Here is a 16,708-nt window from a genome sequence, read left to right on the forward strand (position 1 = left end):
TTTGCACTAACCTGGACAACACTGCACCTGTATCATGAGAACTTGTATTTTACACCATAGCACTCATCCAGGACTGGTGACCGTGTTTGTATATTGTGCATGTAATATTGACTGTGTTTATTATTTGGGACTGCAACCCTTTATTTAGAACAATGCAATACATGTGTATGGCCTGGGATTTATTATTTATGGTCACCAGACCAGGATTAGAAATAAACTTCCTGGTACTTTGAATTCTTGTTGTCTGCCTTTCATTGATCACCACATCACTCCTGCACCTGCACACTGCAAGCCACTTTGCCATGAATTCCATGAAGAACCCCCACTCCCCTAGTTTCTTATGAAGTGCTTGGGGTTGCGATGGCAGATGTGTGAAAAGCTGATACTTTTCCCTCCTGTTCCCTAGCCTCCTGGCTTGTTATAAAGGTAGATATCAGAATTGGGCAAATCACTGCTTTGAAGAAAATAGTGTTGATAAAAACAAAAAACATTCAACACAGGGATCAACTTACTTTAACATACAGCACATATGCCAAGTCAAGCATACAGTACAAAAACACATTCAGATTGCCATACAGTATGTGAATCTACTTCTACTAACAAACGACTAAATCATAAGCAAACATTTAATCAAACTTAAACAGTTAAGAAAAGTAAACTTACTTGGGGGATCAATCGTAGCATTTATTGGAAAAAATATATATTGCATGGCTCCTAAGTAAGATTGTTTTTTTAACTTTAAATATATTTACATCAATGTAATTTGCTGAGCCATCCAATGTCAAGTTTCATTAGGATTTACCTACAAGCTACAAACCTGCAGTCAACTTACAGCGTTCAACTTATTTAGTGTTCCCACTAAACTTTGACTTTACTTCTAATGAAAGTATTCCATTATGGAGTGGCTTTGTTTTCCTTTTGCTACTGACTTGAAGCCAGTCAGTAAAATGCTTGTTGTCTGGTCGCCTCAACAATGTCAGGACCTTTAGCCCTGTTCGTATCCAGTACCTTAAAGCGGTGCTTCATTTTGCTGTCAGTGTACTTGGGGATATACTGGAAGATCAGCAGGTAGTGAGCCACAGTCTGTAGCCAAGGCAGGTAGTACTGAGGGAGGGTGAACTCAATCACTTCAGTAGCTGGGGAGCCAGGGGGCTGAATGAACTGGGACAGAAAAATACCAATAACTTTATTTCTATACATTTTTTTCTCTTATTCTGGCAGCAGTGGGCATCAGTGGCAATGCCAGTACGTGTCCAACCAAGGCCAAAAGAAGTGAAGTGGAGTGTCTTTACCATCAACAACCAAAGTTGCCTGGTCTGTTTAAAAAAAATACTTACCTGCCCAGTAAATCAAGCTATACAATTTCAATAGGAAACCTACTGAAATTCAGTATGCTGCTTTGCTTACAAAGAGAAATACACACACACACACACACATATATTATATAATTTATTATTATTATTATTATTATTATTTTAAAACAGCGGCTTGTATGGATGAAACAGCATGACCTTTATCTCCACGTCCGCAGGTGTCAGTTTGCAGTGCCTGACTAACATCACAGTGATAATGTCAAGCGTCGCCTCGTCCAAATGCTTTTGAAGAACCTTCAACAGCTTGTCTGTGATCTCTGGCTCTGTGTGGGTGTGGGTGTGGGTGTGGGGGGGGGAAGGAGTAGAAGTCCAAGATATAACAGCATACTCACTGTTTGTGCAATCAGCTAACTGCACAACATACAAGATTCACAGGATATATATATTTTTCTGCAATGAGGAGATTTAATTCAATAATGTGCCATAATATTCTTTCACTGTTTTGGTGAGTTTCACTGGAGTAAGACTGCCCCCTTGTGTGCCTCAAGTTGTACTACACCATAAGCATTTAAAGAAGCATGCACACTGCAGACTGCTTAAATTCAACCAACAACTGACGACTGTGCACCTAGATTACATGTGGCAGAGAAATGCTGACGCAGATTTCTACCAACTTTAGAGTTTCTCTATTTTGACAAATCAGCGCCTGTTTTTCAATGTGCTGACCCCTGCATTTTACTTCAGACCCCATTTCTAAATGCAATGAGATAAAGGTGCCACCCCTTCTCTGCCTCACTCATTGCTCTCAGGTCCTTCCAGTTTGAATGCTCCCCTCGTCCCCGACTCGTCGTGGGACACACAGTGGGATAAGTGGGAAAACTAGACGGACATTGTAAATTGCTTGTGAAACACAAGACTGATAATGAAATGCTTGGGCTCCACACACATCCAAGAATATTAAAACCATTTCCACGAACTAAAGCTGAAGCAGAGTGCAGGAAAGTGCGACTGTGTTACCAACACGTCTTCCGAGTAGAGGGGCTCCTGGCTGCGTGTCAGAGCCAGCGAGCGAGACGAAGGTGGGGGTTGTCATGCAACTCTGAAAACTTCCCAATGAGCACCATCTCCGACAGCCTGTTGGAAATAAACTAACAATATACTTCTGTGCAATTAAGGCTGAACATCAAAGTTTCGGACATTTATGTTAAGCTCCTTGCAAACATATAGTTAAGATAAAATGTTTTTCAATTCAGGAGCCTGATCTGATTTATTTATTTCCCTAGGAGAGTGGTGGTCTACATGTGAAGTGAAGGAAAAATAAAAACAACAACACTTGATCAGTATTAATGCTAACCTGAGGTAGAAAACAGATTTGGTAGTATGCTCCTGGTACACAAACATATTCTTCCTATTCACAACACAGAAGGCATTCAGCACTGAGCGAAGAGCATGGATCGCTGTAGAAATACTGACATCCTTATTAGGGTTAATACACACACACTTATGACTACTGTTATTCCTGTTTTAGAATACAGCATTATGAATTATACATTTGTTTATATCTGAAAAATAACACATGAAAAGAAGAGACAAACAGATCTAAATCACAGCACAGAAACTTCAATGTTTTATCTTATTCTCAAAGGACTGAATCAGGCCTGAACAAATGGTAGAACAGGAAGCGCAAACATTGGCGAACTTACCATCTGCATGCAAATTACTTTAACTGCATAATTAAACAGAGACCACCTTGGGGACTAGAGCCTCAACAAATATGTACTTTGTCATTCAATAAGGTCTTTTGGTCAAGATTAATAATAATAATAAAAAATGCTATTTGTTTTCATTATGTGCTGTTTCTATGGGTTTTAACAAAGGGTTTCAGCTATGTGAATTTAGCTTCTAGTAGTAAAACCAAATAAGACCCTTTAGACTTGGGGTAGGTAGTCTCTTAAATCCCAGTTTTAGAGCACTGTGACGTACCTCGACTGACGCCCATGTTGGGCCTCATTTTGAGTCGTGGGTGAATGTAAATGGTGCTCTACACAACCTTGCAGGCAAAATGACCTGGGATGAACTGCATAGTGGCTGCCAGGTAATCTCTAGGCTGGTAACTCTCACCTTCTGAATAATCTGCAATAAAGGGATTATCCAAAATTATTTTTGCAACAGAAAATGTATATCATCATCTACACATAAGCAGTACATCTCATGACATGTCTGAATCACATATATACTTGGTGTTATTAAAGCTTTGTAAAAAGGTAGTTCTTTGGACAGAAGTCTATAAATACTGTCATTAGTTGGACAGATCCTTGTGTTTTTTGACCAGGAGCTCATTGGACAGAAAGTCTCGTCTCTCCCATCACTGAGTGCTGAGCAGTCTCAACCGTTTCCAACTCTGGAAAGAAACATCTGGAAAGGTTGTTTTTTCTGTAAGTCTTGGTTTTCTGTAAAGACTATACTGCCATGTTAAAATATTGATTCATCAGGCTGTCAGCACTGTGGAGATAGAAAAAGGGCTGTAAATAAAGACATCAGGTGGATTTGTCAATAACTAACGTAGCTTACCTCAGTCTGCAGATGCAAGGAAATGCTTGACTGCTTTTTTATTCTGCCTTTGCACATTACTGCTGAAAATTAACAGACATACGGATGTCTGCAAACAGGTTGAAAACACTGCTAAAAACTCCTTTAGGTTTGGTTACTGATCACATGTACGTCTCATCAGTGCATTATGAGCAGATTTAAAATGGGAGGACCTACACACACACACACACATATATAAAATATATATATATGTGTGTGTGTGTGTGTATATATATATATATATATATACACACACACACACACATATATATATATATATATATATATATATATATATAGCAGTGGCTATGACGCACCATCAGTGGTGCTGTTTGCTTCCTGTAGGTGTTTCCAGATGTCTTCCTCACTCTCTGCAACCAGCAAGGAGTTACAGATGTGACTGTCATGGAGATCTTGAAGCAGCAAGCACATGAGGGAAACACAGTGCAAAAGGCTTTCAAAAGTAATCTTAGGTAAAGTCTGTGTACATACAAATACATGTATGACCTGTGCTGTGATTTAATGTATTTTGACCATCTCAACATTGTACTGCCTGGTCAGGCGATGATAATGCAGCGAGTTTCTGCACCCAAGTTGTGGTGCGGAAGGTTCAAGCATCCTACTGCTGAGGGCGCTGGGAAATGCACTGCACACAAGCACTGCTTAATGAGTGTTGAGAGTGCACCTCCACTCTGTCCTGATGGATCTTTATGATTAGCCAGAAATCGGGCACCAGGGGGCAACGGGGGTCCTGTTTATTCATGGTGGCCCCCTCACATTCAGAATCACTGCTCCCACCATCATAGCCCGAGGAGGAGTTTGAGAGAGTAAAGGGTCAGGCATAAGATAGACAACTGAACAGTTGGAACAACAGCTGATTTCATATTGAGATGTATTTGTATAAATGTCAGAAGGGTGATGATTAATGGTTATGCAAGTGCAGGGGTGTCACAGCAAGTATACCAGCTCAACGGGCTTCCCTGTATAAATATATCTTAAACAGTGCTTTTATTAAAAGCACTAGAGCTTGGATTCTTACCTCATCCATGGTGGCCAGCACTGCCTGCTTGTGTGGGTCAGGGAGTTTGAAGAAGAGGTCTCCACCTGTCAGCCTGCAGAGAAAGGAGATAGCATTGCAAAATCTGTGTCAAACATTTCAGAAAACATACCAGGGGAAGCTAGCTTCCTGGAGAACTACCTGATGAGTCTTTATAATGCACCAACCACAATGTTTTTTGAATACAATTCACTTATGATTTTCAGCTTATATAAATACACATATCATATATCATTCAGTTAAAAGTCTGAAATGTGTATAACACGGTGTTAGAACACTGGCCTAAGTATAAAAGTGTCTTTGTTAGATGTTCTCTGAGTTAACTAGCATGTTACCTAATTAACCTTTTGTCACCAGTTATTACTAACAAGTGAGGGTCCATGATTACTACAAATATAGGTAGCATAGGCAGAAGTTTGTCATTCCTGAATGTAAGGGAGCAGAAAATGGCAAAATACGCTCAGTTAAGCAAAGAAAAAAGACAGTCTCATACAAGGAAGAGACTTGCCTTGGCAAAAAAACATGGAAACTGGACGTTTGAGGAGTGGAAGTCGGTCTTATGGGCCGATGAGTCAAACTTTGAAATATTTGGGTCCAACTGCCGAGTATCTGTAAGACACAGAGAGGGTGAGCGCATGAGTTCTGCATGTGTGGTTCCCACTGTCAAGCATGGAGGAGGCAGTGTCATGGTCTGGGGTTGCTTTGCTGGTGAAAGAGTTGGTGATCTTTACCAAGTCCATGGCAAGCTCAACCAGCATGGCTATCATAGCATACTTCAGAGGCATGCCATTCCATCAGGATTACGGCTAGTTGGGCAGTCCTTCATTCTTTAGCAAGATAATGACCTGAAACACACCTCAAAGTTGTGCAAGAACAATCTGGTGAAAAAGGAAAGTGAAGGACAACTCAATCTAATGACCTGGCCAGCCCAGTCTCCAGACCTCAATCTCATAGAACTTGTATGGGACGACCTGGACAGAAGAGTCAAAGCAAAGCTACCCACAAGTTCCCTACATTTCTGGGAATTGCTGCAGAAGAGCTGGTAAGACGTCGGGTGATTTCCTGCTGAAACATGTTAACCGAATGCCTCGTGTTTATGAAGCTGTTATTAAGGCAAAGGGTTGCTATTTTGAGGAATCCAAGATTTAGAGACAATTTTCAATTTTCTTGAACATTGCTTTGATACACCTTATGTTTTGTTTTGTATATTGTAACAAAAACTAGTTTCCAGCAAGTGCACTCAAACTTTTGACTGGTACTCTGTGTGTGTGTGTGTGTGTATATATATATATACACACACACACATATATACATATATACACCTATAACATTAAACAAACATTATCATATATACATATATACACCTAGAACATTAAACAAACATTTTCTCTTATATAAGCTCTTGTTTGTCTATATGTATGTTAAATGTTTTATTTAATGCACAAATAAAATATATGCAATATCTAAAACATAAAAGTTAGAGCCTCTTTAAATCGAGAAGAAAAAAACCAAAACAAAACCGGAATGTAAATCCAGGACTGACCGCTTGAGGTATCTCCTGATAGGGCAATCCTTGGAGGTAACTGCGATTCTCAGAGGTGGTGAAAACGGTGTCACTCTGAGGCTCCACCCAGCAGTCAGTCACCAGGTTCAGCTTGGCATCCATCTCTATCGCCTCCACCTCTGTGTCACTGTTATCGTCTGTGGAGAAGCTGAAGCACACAAAACATGTTTACTACAGCCAATACCTGCAGTACACAAGAGCCATTTCAAACTCAGCTAACAAGAAAAACAGAAAAAGCAGCATGGGGGAGTAATGAAGCACATCTTTCTGGCTTTCTCGGATGAAGCTTCAGATATTGTCATCGAGATTAATTTGCAGTTAGTTGTGTACGTGCAAAAAGAACGAGTTAAACACATTGATACAAATTATGACAAAGTAACAACAGTGTTATTCATTTTACAAATCACTCCACTGATAGGCCAAACAAGGAAATATGGGTACAATGATTTTAAATGGACATTTCACCGCCATGCTCTTGTTCAAATTCTGATTTTGTACCTTTTAATTATTGCATTAGAATTATTTGAGTTGCATCAGACGCAGCACGATATTCTTCAAAATCTGAGATCTGGTTTAGCATTTTGTTGTTCAACTCTTATGTGCTACTTAAAATAAAAAACAACCAGCTAATGACATCTTGCTAAGATACTGGATAATTACCGAAATCATACAGATCACTCTAGAGCGTGCCGTGTGAACTTATTGGCAAAGAACCTGAGCCCTATTCTTAACTGGCAAGCCCAAATGGAGTGCTTTATCACGACAGATGCAGGAGATCGTTCAGGGAAGTAATCTAATTCCATTGTACATAAATCAGACTATTCTGTGTTAGCATTATGCTCCCTAACTTTTTTCATGCTAATGGTTCAGGCACATAAAAAACAAATCCCTTCACAATGAACTAAATGTATCATGTTATTTCTGCTCATCCATGGACCAACTGTACGTTTACAGTGCAATAAAAAAATTAAGATGGGACTCTTAACCCCATTTGTCCTACCTGTCCTTGGTGGAGGTTGAGTGGGGAGGGAAAAGGGTGTACTGTATGATGCTGGTGTGGGTCTCGCCATCCCCATCACCAAACGTGCTCTGCAAGCAAGAACAAATGGAGAAAGAACATTCTTTCACAACGTCTTCCACTGGTGGGCTGGTATCTTTAGCAAGAGCCTACTGCTCCACCCCAGGTCCTGAATGTTTTCAAAAAACAAAACACAACCTACTGCATCCAGGAATCCCACACTGACACACTTAACAAAGACAACAGCGAAAAGCATTGAAACAGAGCCTACGATAACTATTGCCAGATCGAATTCAGAAAGTCATCGGGGTGTATACATTGCTTACTGCATGAATTTATACACAATGCATAAGCAGCGCCCGTGTACTCTGATGTATCAGTGTATCTAGATCGTACAGAGATTACTCAGGGGTGCTGCAGAATGCTGTGCCTCACCTTCATCGGCAGCTCCATCACCATATTGACAATTCCTTCTCCACTGGCCGCAAAATGAAACCCTTCAGCCAGACGGATTCTGAATAGATTAAAAAGAGAAGCACAGGTATAAATGCTGGCAATTGTTGTTTCTGTTTATTACATTTCTCTCAAGCATAAAACACTGACACAAATTCTTAATGAGCTAGAATTAACAGGTTGTACTAGGCCATGCTCTCTAGTGTTATATTTAAAAAAAAAAAAAAAAAAAAAAAAAAAAAAAAAAAAAAAGGCTGCAGGCAGACCTTGGCCCTAGCAGTGCAATGCATTGTTTTGGGAAAAAAAAACCCAACAGATTCTTTACCAATTAGTGGCCTTGTCTCCTAATCAGAAAGCACAAAGTGAAGGACTGGCACTGTGTACTGTGGTTGGGCTAGTCTGGCCAGTGCTGATTACAGCTAATAGAATAATCAATGACACATTATAAATCTGACCATCTGAAAGAGATAAAAGGCCCAGAGCAGTCTTCAGTAGTTCCCACAACAAATTTACCAGATACAGTGTGCACTTTCTTTCTTTAGTATAGACATAAATACTAGAACATAACAGAATAATACAATATTTAAAAACACAAAAACGAGTGGCGCCTCACCGCGCACAGATCGACTGGCAACACACACTCCATCGTTACCATTTACTCAATCACTAGCTAATATGACGCAATATATAAAGTAAAAGATACTTGCATCCTTGTTTTTTCATTATCTGACTTGGTCATCTGGAAGTTAATCAGGTCAAAAGTTAAATATATCAACAGCATGACTTTGGCTACCCACCTGCACTGGAGTTTGCGGGCAGCAGCTGCAGAGCCAGGATTCCCTGGTGGACCATACAAACCAGCCCCACATCAGCTGTTACCATGGAAACACCCAGCTTCCTGTGCGGCAGATCCTCCATTACCAGACCAGAGGACAAAATGGTTCCGTCATACTGAAAACACGTATTAGGAAAACATTGCTACATGTGGCATTGAGAGCCACACGTATGGAGCGAATAATGGAAAACCAGAATGCGAGAGTGCCTAAGAAACAGCAGTTAGCACAGCAGATGAGAAAGTGGACAATAGAGGGTTGTATTCGCTGAGAGAATCAAGAAGATTTTCAGACAGGGTTTGCGGCCTGTGCAGTGACTCACCTGTCCTCTGCCACACCTCTGCAATGTTCTCCACAGAGCGCAGCTACTGATAAATCTGGAGCAAGAACTGATCCAAGTCGGTCCGATCTAGCTGGCAGCCCTGCACTAGCACCTGCAGTGAACAAACAATGCACACAGAATCAGATAAGCAATATAATGAATCCAATACATGCTCTGTCCTCTTCCCCTTATTGATAAAGGTGATGGTGCCAGCATCAGTCTGCACACACTGCAAACTAGTACATATAGAAAATGATGCATACATATGATTGATTTTTAAAAAATATTTAGCTTAAAATGTTATACATGTACTGTATATCCTGGCAAACAATGAGAAACAAATGACTTACTTGGTGAAACTGAAGCCCAATAATAGAGGAGTAAGCCTGGATAGTAATGAAGACCTGAAACATAAGATTAGTACCAGGGACTTTAACGGGTCTCCCCAGTCCTGCTAAACACCTGGAGAGCGCATGGAACACCTCATCGAATATCATCTCACCAGTACAGTCATCCTGCAAAATACAGAACAGAATGCTACTCAGGCTTCTCCAACCAGAGAACAGACAACGGACAAAATACTGTGATTAATGTCAGATTCTGAGAATTTATGAAAGGAAGAAACAGGAAATAAGAGTATCTCTTGCAGGAATAACAATATTTGTAAAGCAATCTGCTTTTATGAAATTAACCCTATGCTTCTTAAATGGTCTCGATTTTGTGTTCCTTTATTTAACGATACAGTCTCCACCTTGCTCGATAATATACATGTCAGGATCAATGAGAAGTAAACGACTTATCCTGATTTGTAAGACGTGCTATAAAAATATGTATGCCATCACTTATTGCGTACTCGCCACAAAATTATTTAATTATTAACTTAAAACGCCACACGTAAAGCACATCCCATGATTTCAACACGTTCTCCTGTTTCCACAGACAGATACGACTAGCTTGCATACACTTTTTAAAATTAATCAAACATAACTGTAATCTCTATATATAGATATATATGCCAAGTCGAAACTCTCATCCCTGAGAATGTCTTTGCGCACACCTACTCGGGAGACTGTGAAACTGAAAGATCTGCGTGTTTATTTCGCTGCAACGTTATGTTTATTTGGGAAATGCTGCAGCATGACCCGGAAGCATCCACCTCTATGCCACGCCTTCCCTCGAAAAATAGCCGGATCTATTTTAGCTTAGGTTACTCTTCTTTGCTCATACTTTGAACTTTGTTGTCATTTTTAATAATTTTGCTAACATAAATTATTAAATTCGAGATGTTGTATCGTTCTGGTAATTACATTAAATAACGCGCTACATTGAAAATATCAGAACTTTCTTCCATTTTTCAGTTCGTTTCCACAGATGATATTAATGGTACTTTAAAGAATTTAAAGAAACCTCAGATACCCGTATTACTGCGTTATTCACTGTTGTCAGTGAAGATCCCTTTTTACACATATACACACTAACGTTGCTGTGGATTACTCATCTATCCCAGAGTGACCCAGTCCTGGTATACTTAAATTCTGGCCCTGGGAGCTTCCGGATCCGTTGAAAACAAAATTAGTTTACTCTGCTCTCCAGAGTGACTTACTTTTTGACCAACTTTTTGAAAGAAAGAAAATGCAGGTAATTTCTACTAGTCTAGAATGGAAATAAACTGTCCCTTACGGAATATCAGTAGTGTTCAATTGTTATTGCAAGTTTCTCGTATGGACCTCCGACGTCTAACTAGTATTAACGTTGCTAGTTTTAGTTCAGTGGCGCTATATGCCATGCATTCCGTGGTAAATATAAAGTGTATTATTGATTCATTGACATTGAGGTTAGTATTTACAATAGAACCAGAACAAGGAGCAGTAAATGAAAGGGTTTTTTTGTTTGTTTGTTTGTTTTGTTTTTAGGAGTTGGTTGGAATGTTGAATATGTTGATTAGAATTCAGAATTATTTGCCTTTTGATTCCCTGTGCAGCAGCGAGAAGAGAAGCAGCTGGAGGCCTCGATAGACGCTCTCATCAACCGAGTTGCACACCTAAAAAACTCGCTGCACAGTTTTATTTTTAAACTGGAGAACGAGTACGACAGACTGACATGGTGAGTCGAGATTTTCTATTGTGACTGATGGTTGTAGGTTATAGTACAGTACTAGCAAATCAGAATGTGGTCGCTACAATCGACATACACAGCGAGCAAGGATCCAGAGAGGTTGGCTACCCATCCAGAGTCTACGCTGTCAGGGTTGGAATAACACCAAAATTCGGTTCAGGATTTAGGCTCCCGTTGTTAACGTTTGTGTGGATTTATTAAAATAAACACTTTGTTGACATTTAACTCAGTTAGATTTAATCTGACATAATAAATATGTATGAAATTCTGGCATTAAAAATATGTGCTACATAAAATAACCCGTATGACTGTTCAAGATGACTGATTGCGCGACAAAGGGTGACTTCTGCAGAAGTCGTAGTTTCGGATTTTGATTTATTTGTTTTCGAAATCGAAGTGCTTATCTATACTCCCTTTTTTGCAAGTGCCCAGTCTGTAACGTAAGAGTTTTGTATATGTCTGTGCGTTCTCTGTTCCCAGGCCCTCTGTGCTTGATAACTTTGCCCTGTTATCAGGTCAGCTTAGCACCATCAATAAGCTCATGAGAAATGAGAAGACTCCTGCCTTCCGGAACCAGGTCATCATCCCTTTGCTGCTGTCTCCAGACAGAGATGAAGAGCTAGCAGTAAGATCTCTTGTATCTGAAACAACATTGCATTGTTTCTGTAGAATCCTCTAAGTAGCCAAGGAGTATTTTGACAGCAGTTCATTGTACTATGGTACTTTTTTAAAGCAGCTGTATTAAAGGTGATGATTTAGGCTGTGTTGTAATGGAAAAAGCTGGTTTCACAAACAGATTCTTTCAAATGATGGATTACATACTTTAGGTAAAGCAGTCCCAAAATGAATGCAAATAGGGACTGAGACAAGCTTAAAGAAGATTTCTAAATTAATTCTGTAGATTAATTGAAAGCCAGGCTATTTTAAATCTTTTAACTTAGCTATTAAAAAAAAAAAAAGTCTTGTATGGCAACATACTCACAAATAAGAAATGGCAGCACAGAGTGATTTATAGGTTACATTAGTACAGTTCAGATACCAGAGTAAAATAAATGACCCCCCCCCAATCTAGAAACTGACAGAGCAGCGTGTTCCTGTATTCAGTCATGAGATTGTCCCAGATCACCTGCGCACAAAGCCTGACCCCGAGGTGGAGGAGCAGGAGAAGCAGCTGAGCGCCGAAGCAGCTCGTATCGGACCGGATGTGGCACAGGTAAGGGTCTGCACAGCGAGTGTTACTATGAACATGCCAGGGGCTATGCAGGGGTTTTACAAGTGTGCTAAGCTTTTACCCACTAGTAATTTAACTACCTTGAGAAACATGTGCAGCTTTCTATCTGAAAATCACTATCAACTCCTTGCTTCAGGAGTTGATTTTAAAGTTGATAAAAAAAATATTAAAACAATCAATTATGTTTAACAAAGACATTTGCAACAATACATATATAATAGACAGGAGGCAATAGCTATAGAAAGTGAGGTCCCTGGGTGTTCTACAGGGAAACGGATATTAGAAATATTAATTATTTCTATTCAAACCACTTAAACCTGAAACAAAAGTTGGGTATGCAGACCCACTTTCTCTCTCTCTTTATCTCTGTCTTTTCACACACACACTACTAGGGGGCTTTCCTGTGTTGCTGGTACCAGCATGTGCAGCTATACACTTGTTCTTTGATCATTGCTTTGTTTCTTCTTTATACAGAAACAGATCCAGACTCTTAATAAAATCTGTTCAAACCTTTTGGAAAAACTGAATAATCCTCGCGAGGACCGTGAAGCTGAAAGCTCAGGTATGTTTCTGTACTCTGTGATGAGATGGTTTTGTGATTTTTGCCTGTTTTTTTTTTTTTTTTTTTTCTGCTCGGTATATCCCAGTCAGCATTCAGTACTCTGCTCTTTCGGTTTCAGCTATGCGCCAGAACAAGCCAACTTTTAATCCTGCGGATACAAATGCGCTGGTGGCAGCGGTAGTGTGTGGCAAGGGGTTGTCAAATCACAGGCCCCAAGGACCAGGAGTGCAAGTTCCACCTGGAGGAGGCCCCATGCTGTCTGGAGGCCCAAGTCTGCAGCAGGTCACCATGCAAAGGTCTACCAATCAGCAAGCAGCCATGGGTGGGCAGGCCCCCCCTCAACAGCCAGGTAAGCTCTGGCCATGGGGTCTGAACTGTTCTGTGCAGTTTTAATACGTTTTGTCAAGAGATTTCATCATAAGGGATTTATACTGTGTGCACATACCTGAATATACATTATACCTCCTATTTCTTTGTAAAGCAAATCACTGGAAATTACCTTTTTATCCTTTTAGTTGTTACTGGGGTATTGACCAGGTGATTTTAGTGCAGGTTTGCATATGTGAAGTACTTGTATAATTGTGAAGAAACTTTGTTTAAACAGTATTTCTTGACAATGCGTGCATTTGCTTCCACAGCATAAACTGTTTACCAATCTTTACATTCTCTGCAGGGAAAATGCCCAGCAGCATAAAGACAAACATCAAGTCAGCTTCGATGCATCCTTATCAGCGCTGAGTCCTCTCTGTGCATCAGCTGAGACGCTGTGCCTGCCGAAAGAGAAAGGAAAAGCACCTTGCGTAACTATCTACAGAGCGCAGTTCTTTTATTAGTATAACCTTCTGTAGAAGGCAGTAATCAGGTTAGTTCGGTCCCACAGTCCAGCTGTCACAAAACATTTTAAACCAGATTATGAACTGCACACTAAGTACATTTTGCGTGATTAAAATTTTCTGCTCCTGCAAATGCCCTCGTTTATTTAGGAACTGCTAATACAAGGATGGTAAACTGTGTTATAGATGTAACGAAAGGCCACAGCCAAGTAATTGATTGATAGTTCTGGTGAATGTTGTTTAATTTTGCATACTATCACAACATACCTCTCAACACGCAAGCTTATGAAATCTATCGGTATTTATCCTAGATTATAATTTTCTAATCCTGCTTTTGTTTTTATCAGGGTTTAAAACATAAAACGAAATGCAAAAGGTGCAAAAAGCTGGAAGGTTGCCCTCCTGTGGTGGAAATATAGTAATATACTTTTAGACCCTGATATAAGCAGTTGTTCCCCTCCTGTGGTCAAACCTGATATTGCATCACCTCATTTTAACAATAGCAATGATTAGGGTTTAGGTTTCACAATATATTTAGTTGGCCAAGCTTTTTGTCATTTTGAGTAACAGTATCACTTTTTATTCAACTGATTTCTCAGACTAGCTGCATTTGCTGGAAGGATCTGTCAAACCAGCCTTTTCTCCATGTATTTTCTCGGACAATAAGTCCAGTTCCCCAGCATACTTCAACAGCAGCAGTAATTAAACAGGGTTTTATGACAGCTGGAACGCCAGATGTCATTGAAGATATTGGATGCACAAATTGCCATCATGCCACCTTTGAAGTATGATGTTGTTTAACATACCAGTTATTGAAAGTAGTTTCATTGCATTTATATGCAGGCTTTGTCACTGTGATGCATGTTGCAGATTCAATCAGATATTGAATAAGTTCCCTGCTGTGGTTCCTATTATATAGAACAGTTGGTGTCACCATGTTTAACCTTGTCTCTATGTCATTTGGAAAATAAGGGTAGGATTTTCACCATAGTTATAGGAATATTTATTTACAGTTCATTTGGATTTATAAAGAAAACCAGGCTTAGGTTAAAACGAAAAAAAAAAAAAATGAAAGCAACTACAGTTGTGACTTTTAAAATCTGTTTAACACATTCACTGCTAGGGAATAACATATTCGCAGAATTGTTTGACTTCCCAGAACCTTCTGGTACAACTATTTTCTAGCAATGTGTAAAATATAGGCACTTTTTGGCAATGTGGAAAATGACCAGTTATTTGTCTAAATTTTCATTTTGTTTGCATTATTGCAAAGTCTCCCAACACATGTGTTCTTTTTAATAAAAAAAAAAAAACTAATACAAAAAACATGAATTCCGAGTGGCTATTTGCTCTGCCTATTAAAATCGAGTAATGTTCTGAATAAAAATAAACAGCAATAAAATATACCTTGTCTTTTGATTGAGGCATGTGGTGCAGTCAGTCATCAGGCAGGAATTCCAGCTGGCTTGGATATCTGTGGTTGTCACTAATTGTGTTTTTTTTTTTTTTATTGCCTGTTGTAAAATTCTAAAAAGTGGTTGTTTTTGTTTGTTTGTTTGTTTGTTTTTTCAATTTTAATGAATGTATATATTTATTTATTAATGAATGAATGTTTTTGGAAGTTCTTTTTTTTTTTTTAGTTCTTCATGAAAAGTCCCTAGTCTTTCCATACCACTGAGTTAAGTGTCTGTACTGTTGTCAGTGAACGTCCCACCAAAGCAAGATTGTTTGCATTAGGAAAAGGGAGCACTCATGCAGCAGCAACCGGGGGTAAAAGAATGATCTGTAGGTATAATCACCACATGCCTATTCTGAAAGAGCAGGGCAGGAGGAATACTGTACAGATTGGTCATTCTCCAAGACGAGCGGCGCTTTTGCATAAATTACATTTCAGAAAGGATATCTGTTTTATGACTTTAATAAAATTGCAGGGCACAGGATCAACTATTCCGACTTGACGGTGAAAGCTGTGTCATTTTTATGTAATGTACAGTAGTTGGTTCTAATAAAGTTGGCTGTTGCCCTTTCAAATGCTATCATAACCTGACACTACAGTACATAATGCAGGGATGAGCCAGTTCCCAAGAACTATGACTTCTGAATTCAGTTGAGTTTCTAAGGTTCCTTGAAACGAAACAAAAACCAGAACAAAAATAATAATCTAGGTGAAGTGGTAATGTTTTTTTGAATTTGGCCAGTGGGAGAATTTGGCAGGGAAACCTGCAACAGTCGCTTAATGAAATGTTTCTGTTTGGAAAGAGGTCAGCTTTCTTTCACCCTGCGGCCTGCGAGCAGGCTCACTGTGGCATTTCTCTATCATTTAGAAGTCATCAACGGTGACCGTCCAGTGTGTTTTGCCCGGCAGTCCTTGCTCCCTGACTATATTTAGTCAATTATGAATATGTAATAGTGAAAGTAATTCAGCCAGACATGCTGCTGTCCAGCCTAATAACATCAAAGTCATTAATGGAAGGAACATAAAGTTCGTCCTGACAGTGGGCCTTGGAACCTACAGTCTGTCCACTCCAGTGCCTGTCCCAGCGATTATGGATATAAAGAACGATAAAATGTAACAAATGTGGTATAACGTCATAAAACCTAACCGGTGACCTCAATACATTTCAGAAATATCGACGTAAATGTAATTTTTTTTTTTTCTATTTTAGAAATAGTGGGTGGGGGGGGTGTCTTCACCATTGCTATTAATCAGATATTTCATATTTTAAAACATAGACGTATCAGTAGCAATCCCTAAAAAAAAAAAAAAAAACTGAAGCCCTAACCTAGATCTGGTAAAATGCAAGATTGCAAACAGCCA

The 16,708-nt window shown here is 39.4% G+C and overlaps 2 protein-coding genes across 3 annotated transcripts; one reads left to right on the top strand and one right to left on the bottom strand.

The window, feature by feature from the left end:
• Window positions 1-1,436: 1,436 nt before the first annotated feature.
• LOC121330852 (KICSTOR complex protein SZT2-like) lies at window positions 1,437-10,296 on the bottom strand. 2 transcript variants are annotated; one of them, XM_041277716.1, is made up of 8 exons: window positions 10,211-10,296; window positions 9,500-9,664; window positions 8,792-9,261; window positions 7,977-8,055; window positions 7,524-7,612; window positions 6,503-6,671; window positions 4,942-5,014; window positions 1,437-3,446 (listed from the first exon to the last, which is right to left on the bottom strand). In XM_041277716.1, the coding sequence occupies exons 4-7, from the start codon at window positions 7,998-8,000 to the stop codon at window positions 4,979-4,981; spliced, it is 318 nt and encodes a 105-aa protein (XP_041133650.1). In that variant the 5' UTR covers window positions 8,001-8,055; window positions 8,792-9,261; window positions 9,500-9,664; window positions 10,211-10,296; the 3' UTR covers window positions 1,437-3,446; window positions 4,942-4,978. The 2 variants fall into 2 exon arrangements, 1 of the variants encoding a protein (XP_041133650.1); XR_005951909.1 differs by lacking the exons at window positions 9,500-9,664; window positions 10,211-10,296 and adding an exon at window positions 4,220-4,315 and having other exon boundaries at window positions 1,437-3,815; window positions 8,792-9,465.
• Window positions 10,297-10,326: 30 nt separating this feature from the next.
• On the top strand, window positions 10,327-15,382 carry LOC121330851 (mediator of RNA polymerase II transcription subunit 8-like). Its single transcript, XM_041277715.1, has 7 exons — window positions 10,327-10,787; window positions 11,131-11,252; window positions 11,745-11,889; window positions 12,337-12,477; window positions 12,970-13,057; window positions 13,176-13,406; window positions 13,731-15,382. Exons 1-7 carry the CDS (start codon window positions 10,782-10,784, stop codon window positions 13,793-13,795), a joined length of 798 nt encoding a protein of 265 aa, XP_041133649.1. The 5' UTR covers window positions 10,327-10,781; the 3' UTR covers window positions 13,796-15,382.
• Window positions 15,383-16,708: the final 1,326 nt, after the last annotated feature.

The sequence above is a fragment of the Polyodon spathula genome, chromosome 18, assembly GCF_017654505.1.
Source record: "Polyodon spathula isolate WHYD16114869_AA chromosome 18, ASM1765450v1, whole genome shotgun sequence".
NCBI lineage: Eukaryota > Metazoa > Chordata > Actinopteri > Acipenseriformes > Polyodontidae > Polyodon > Polyodon spathula.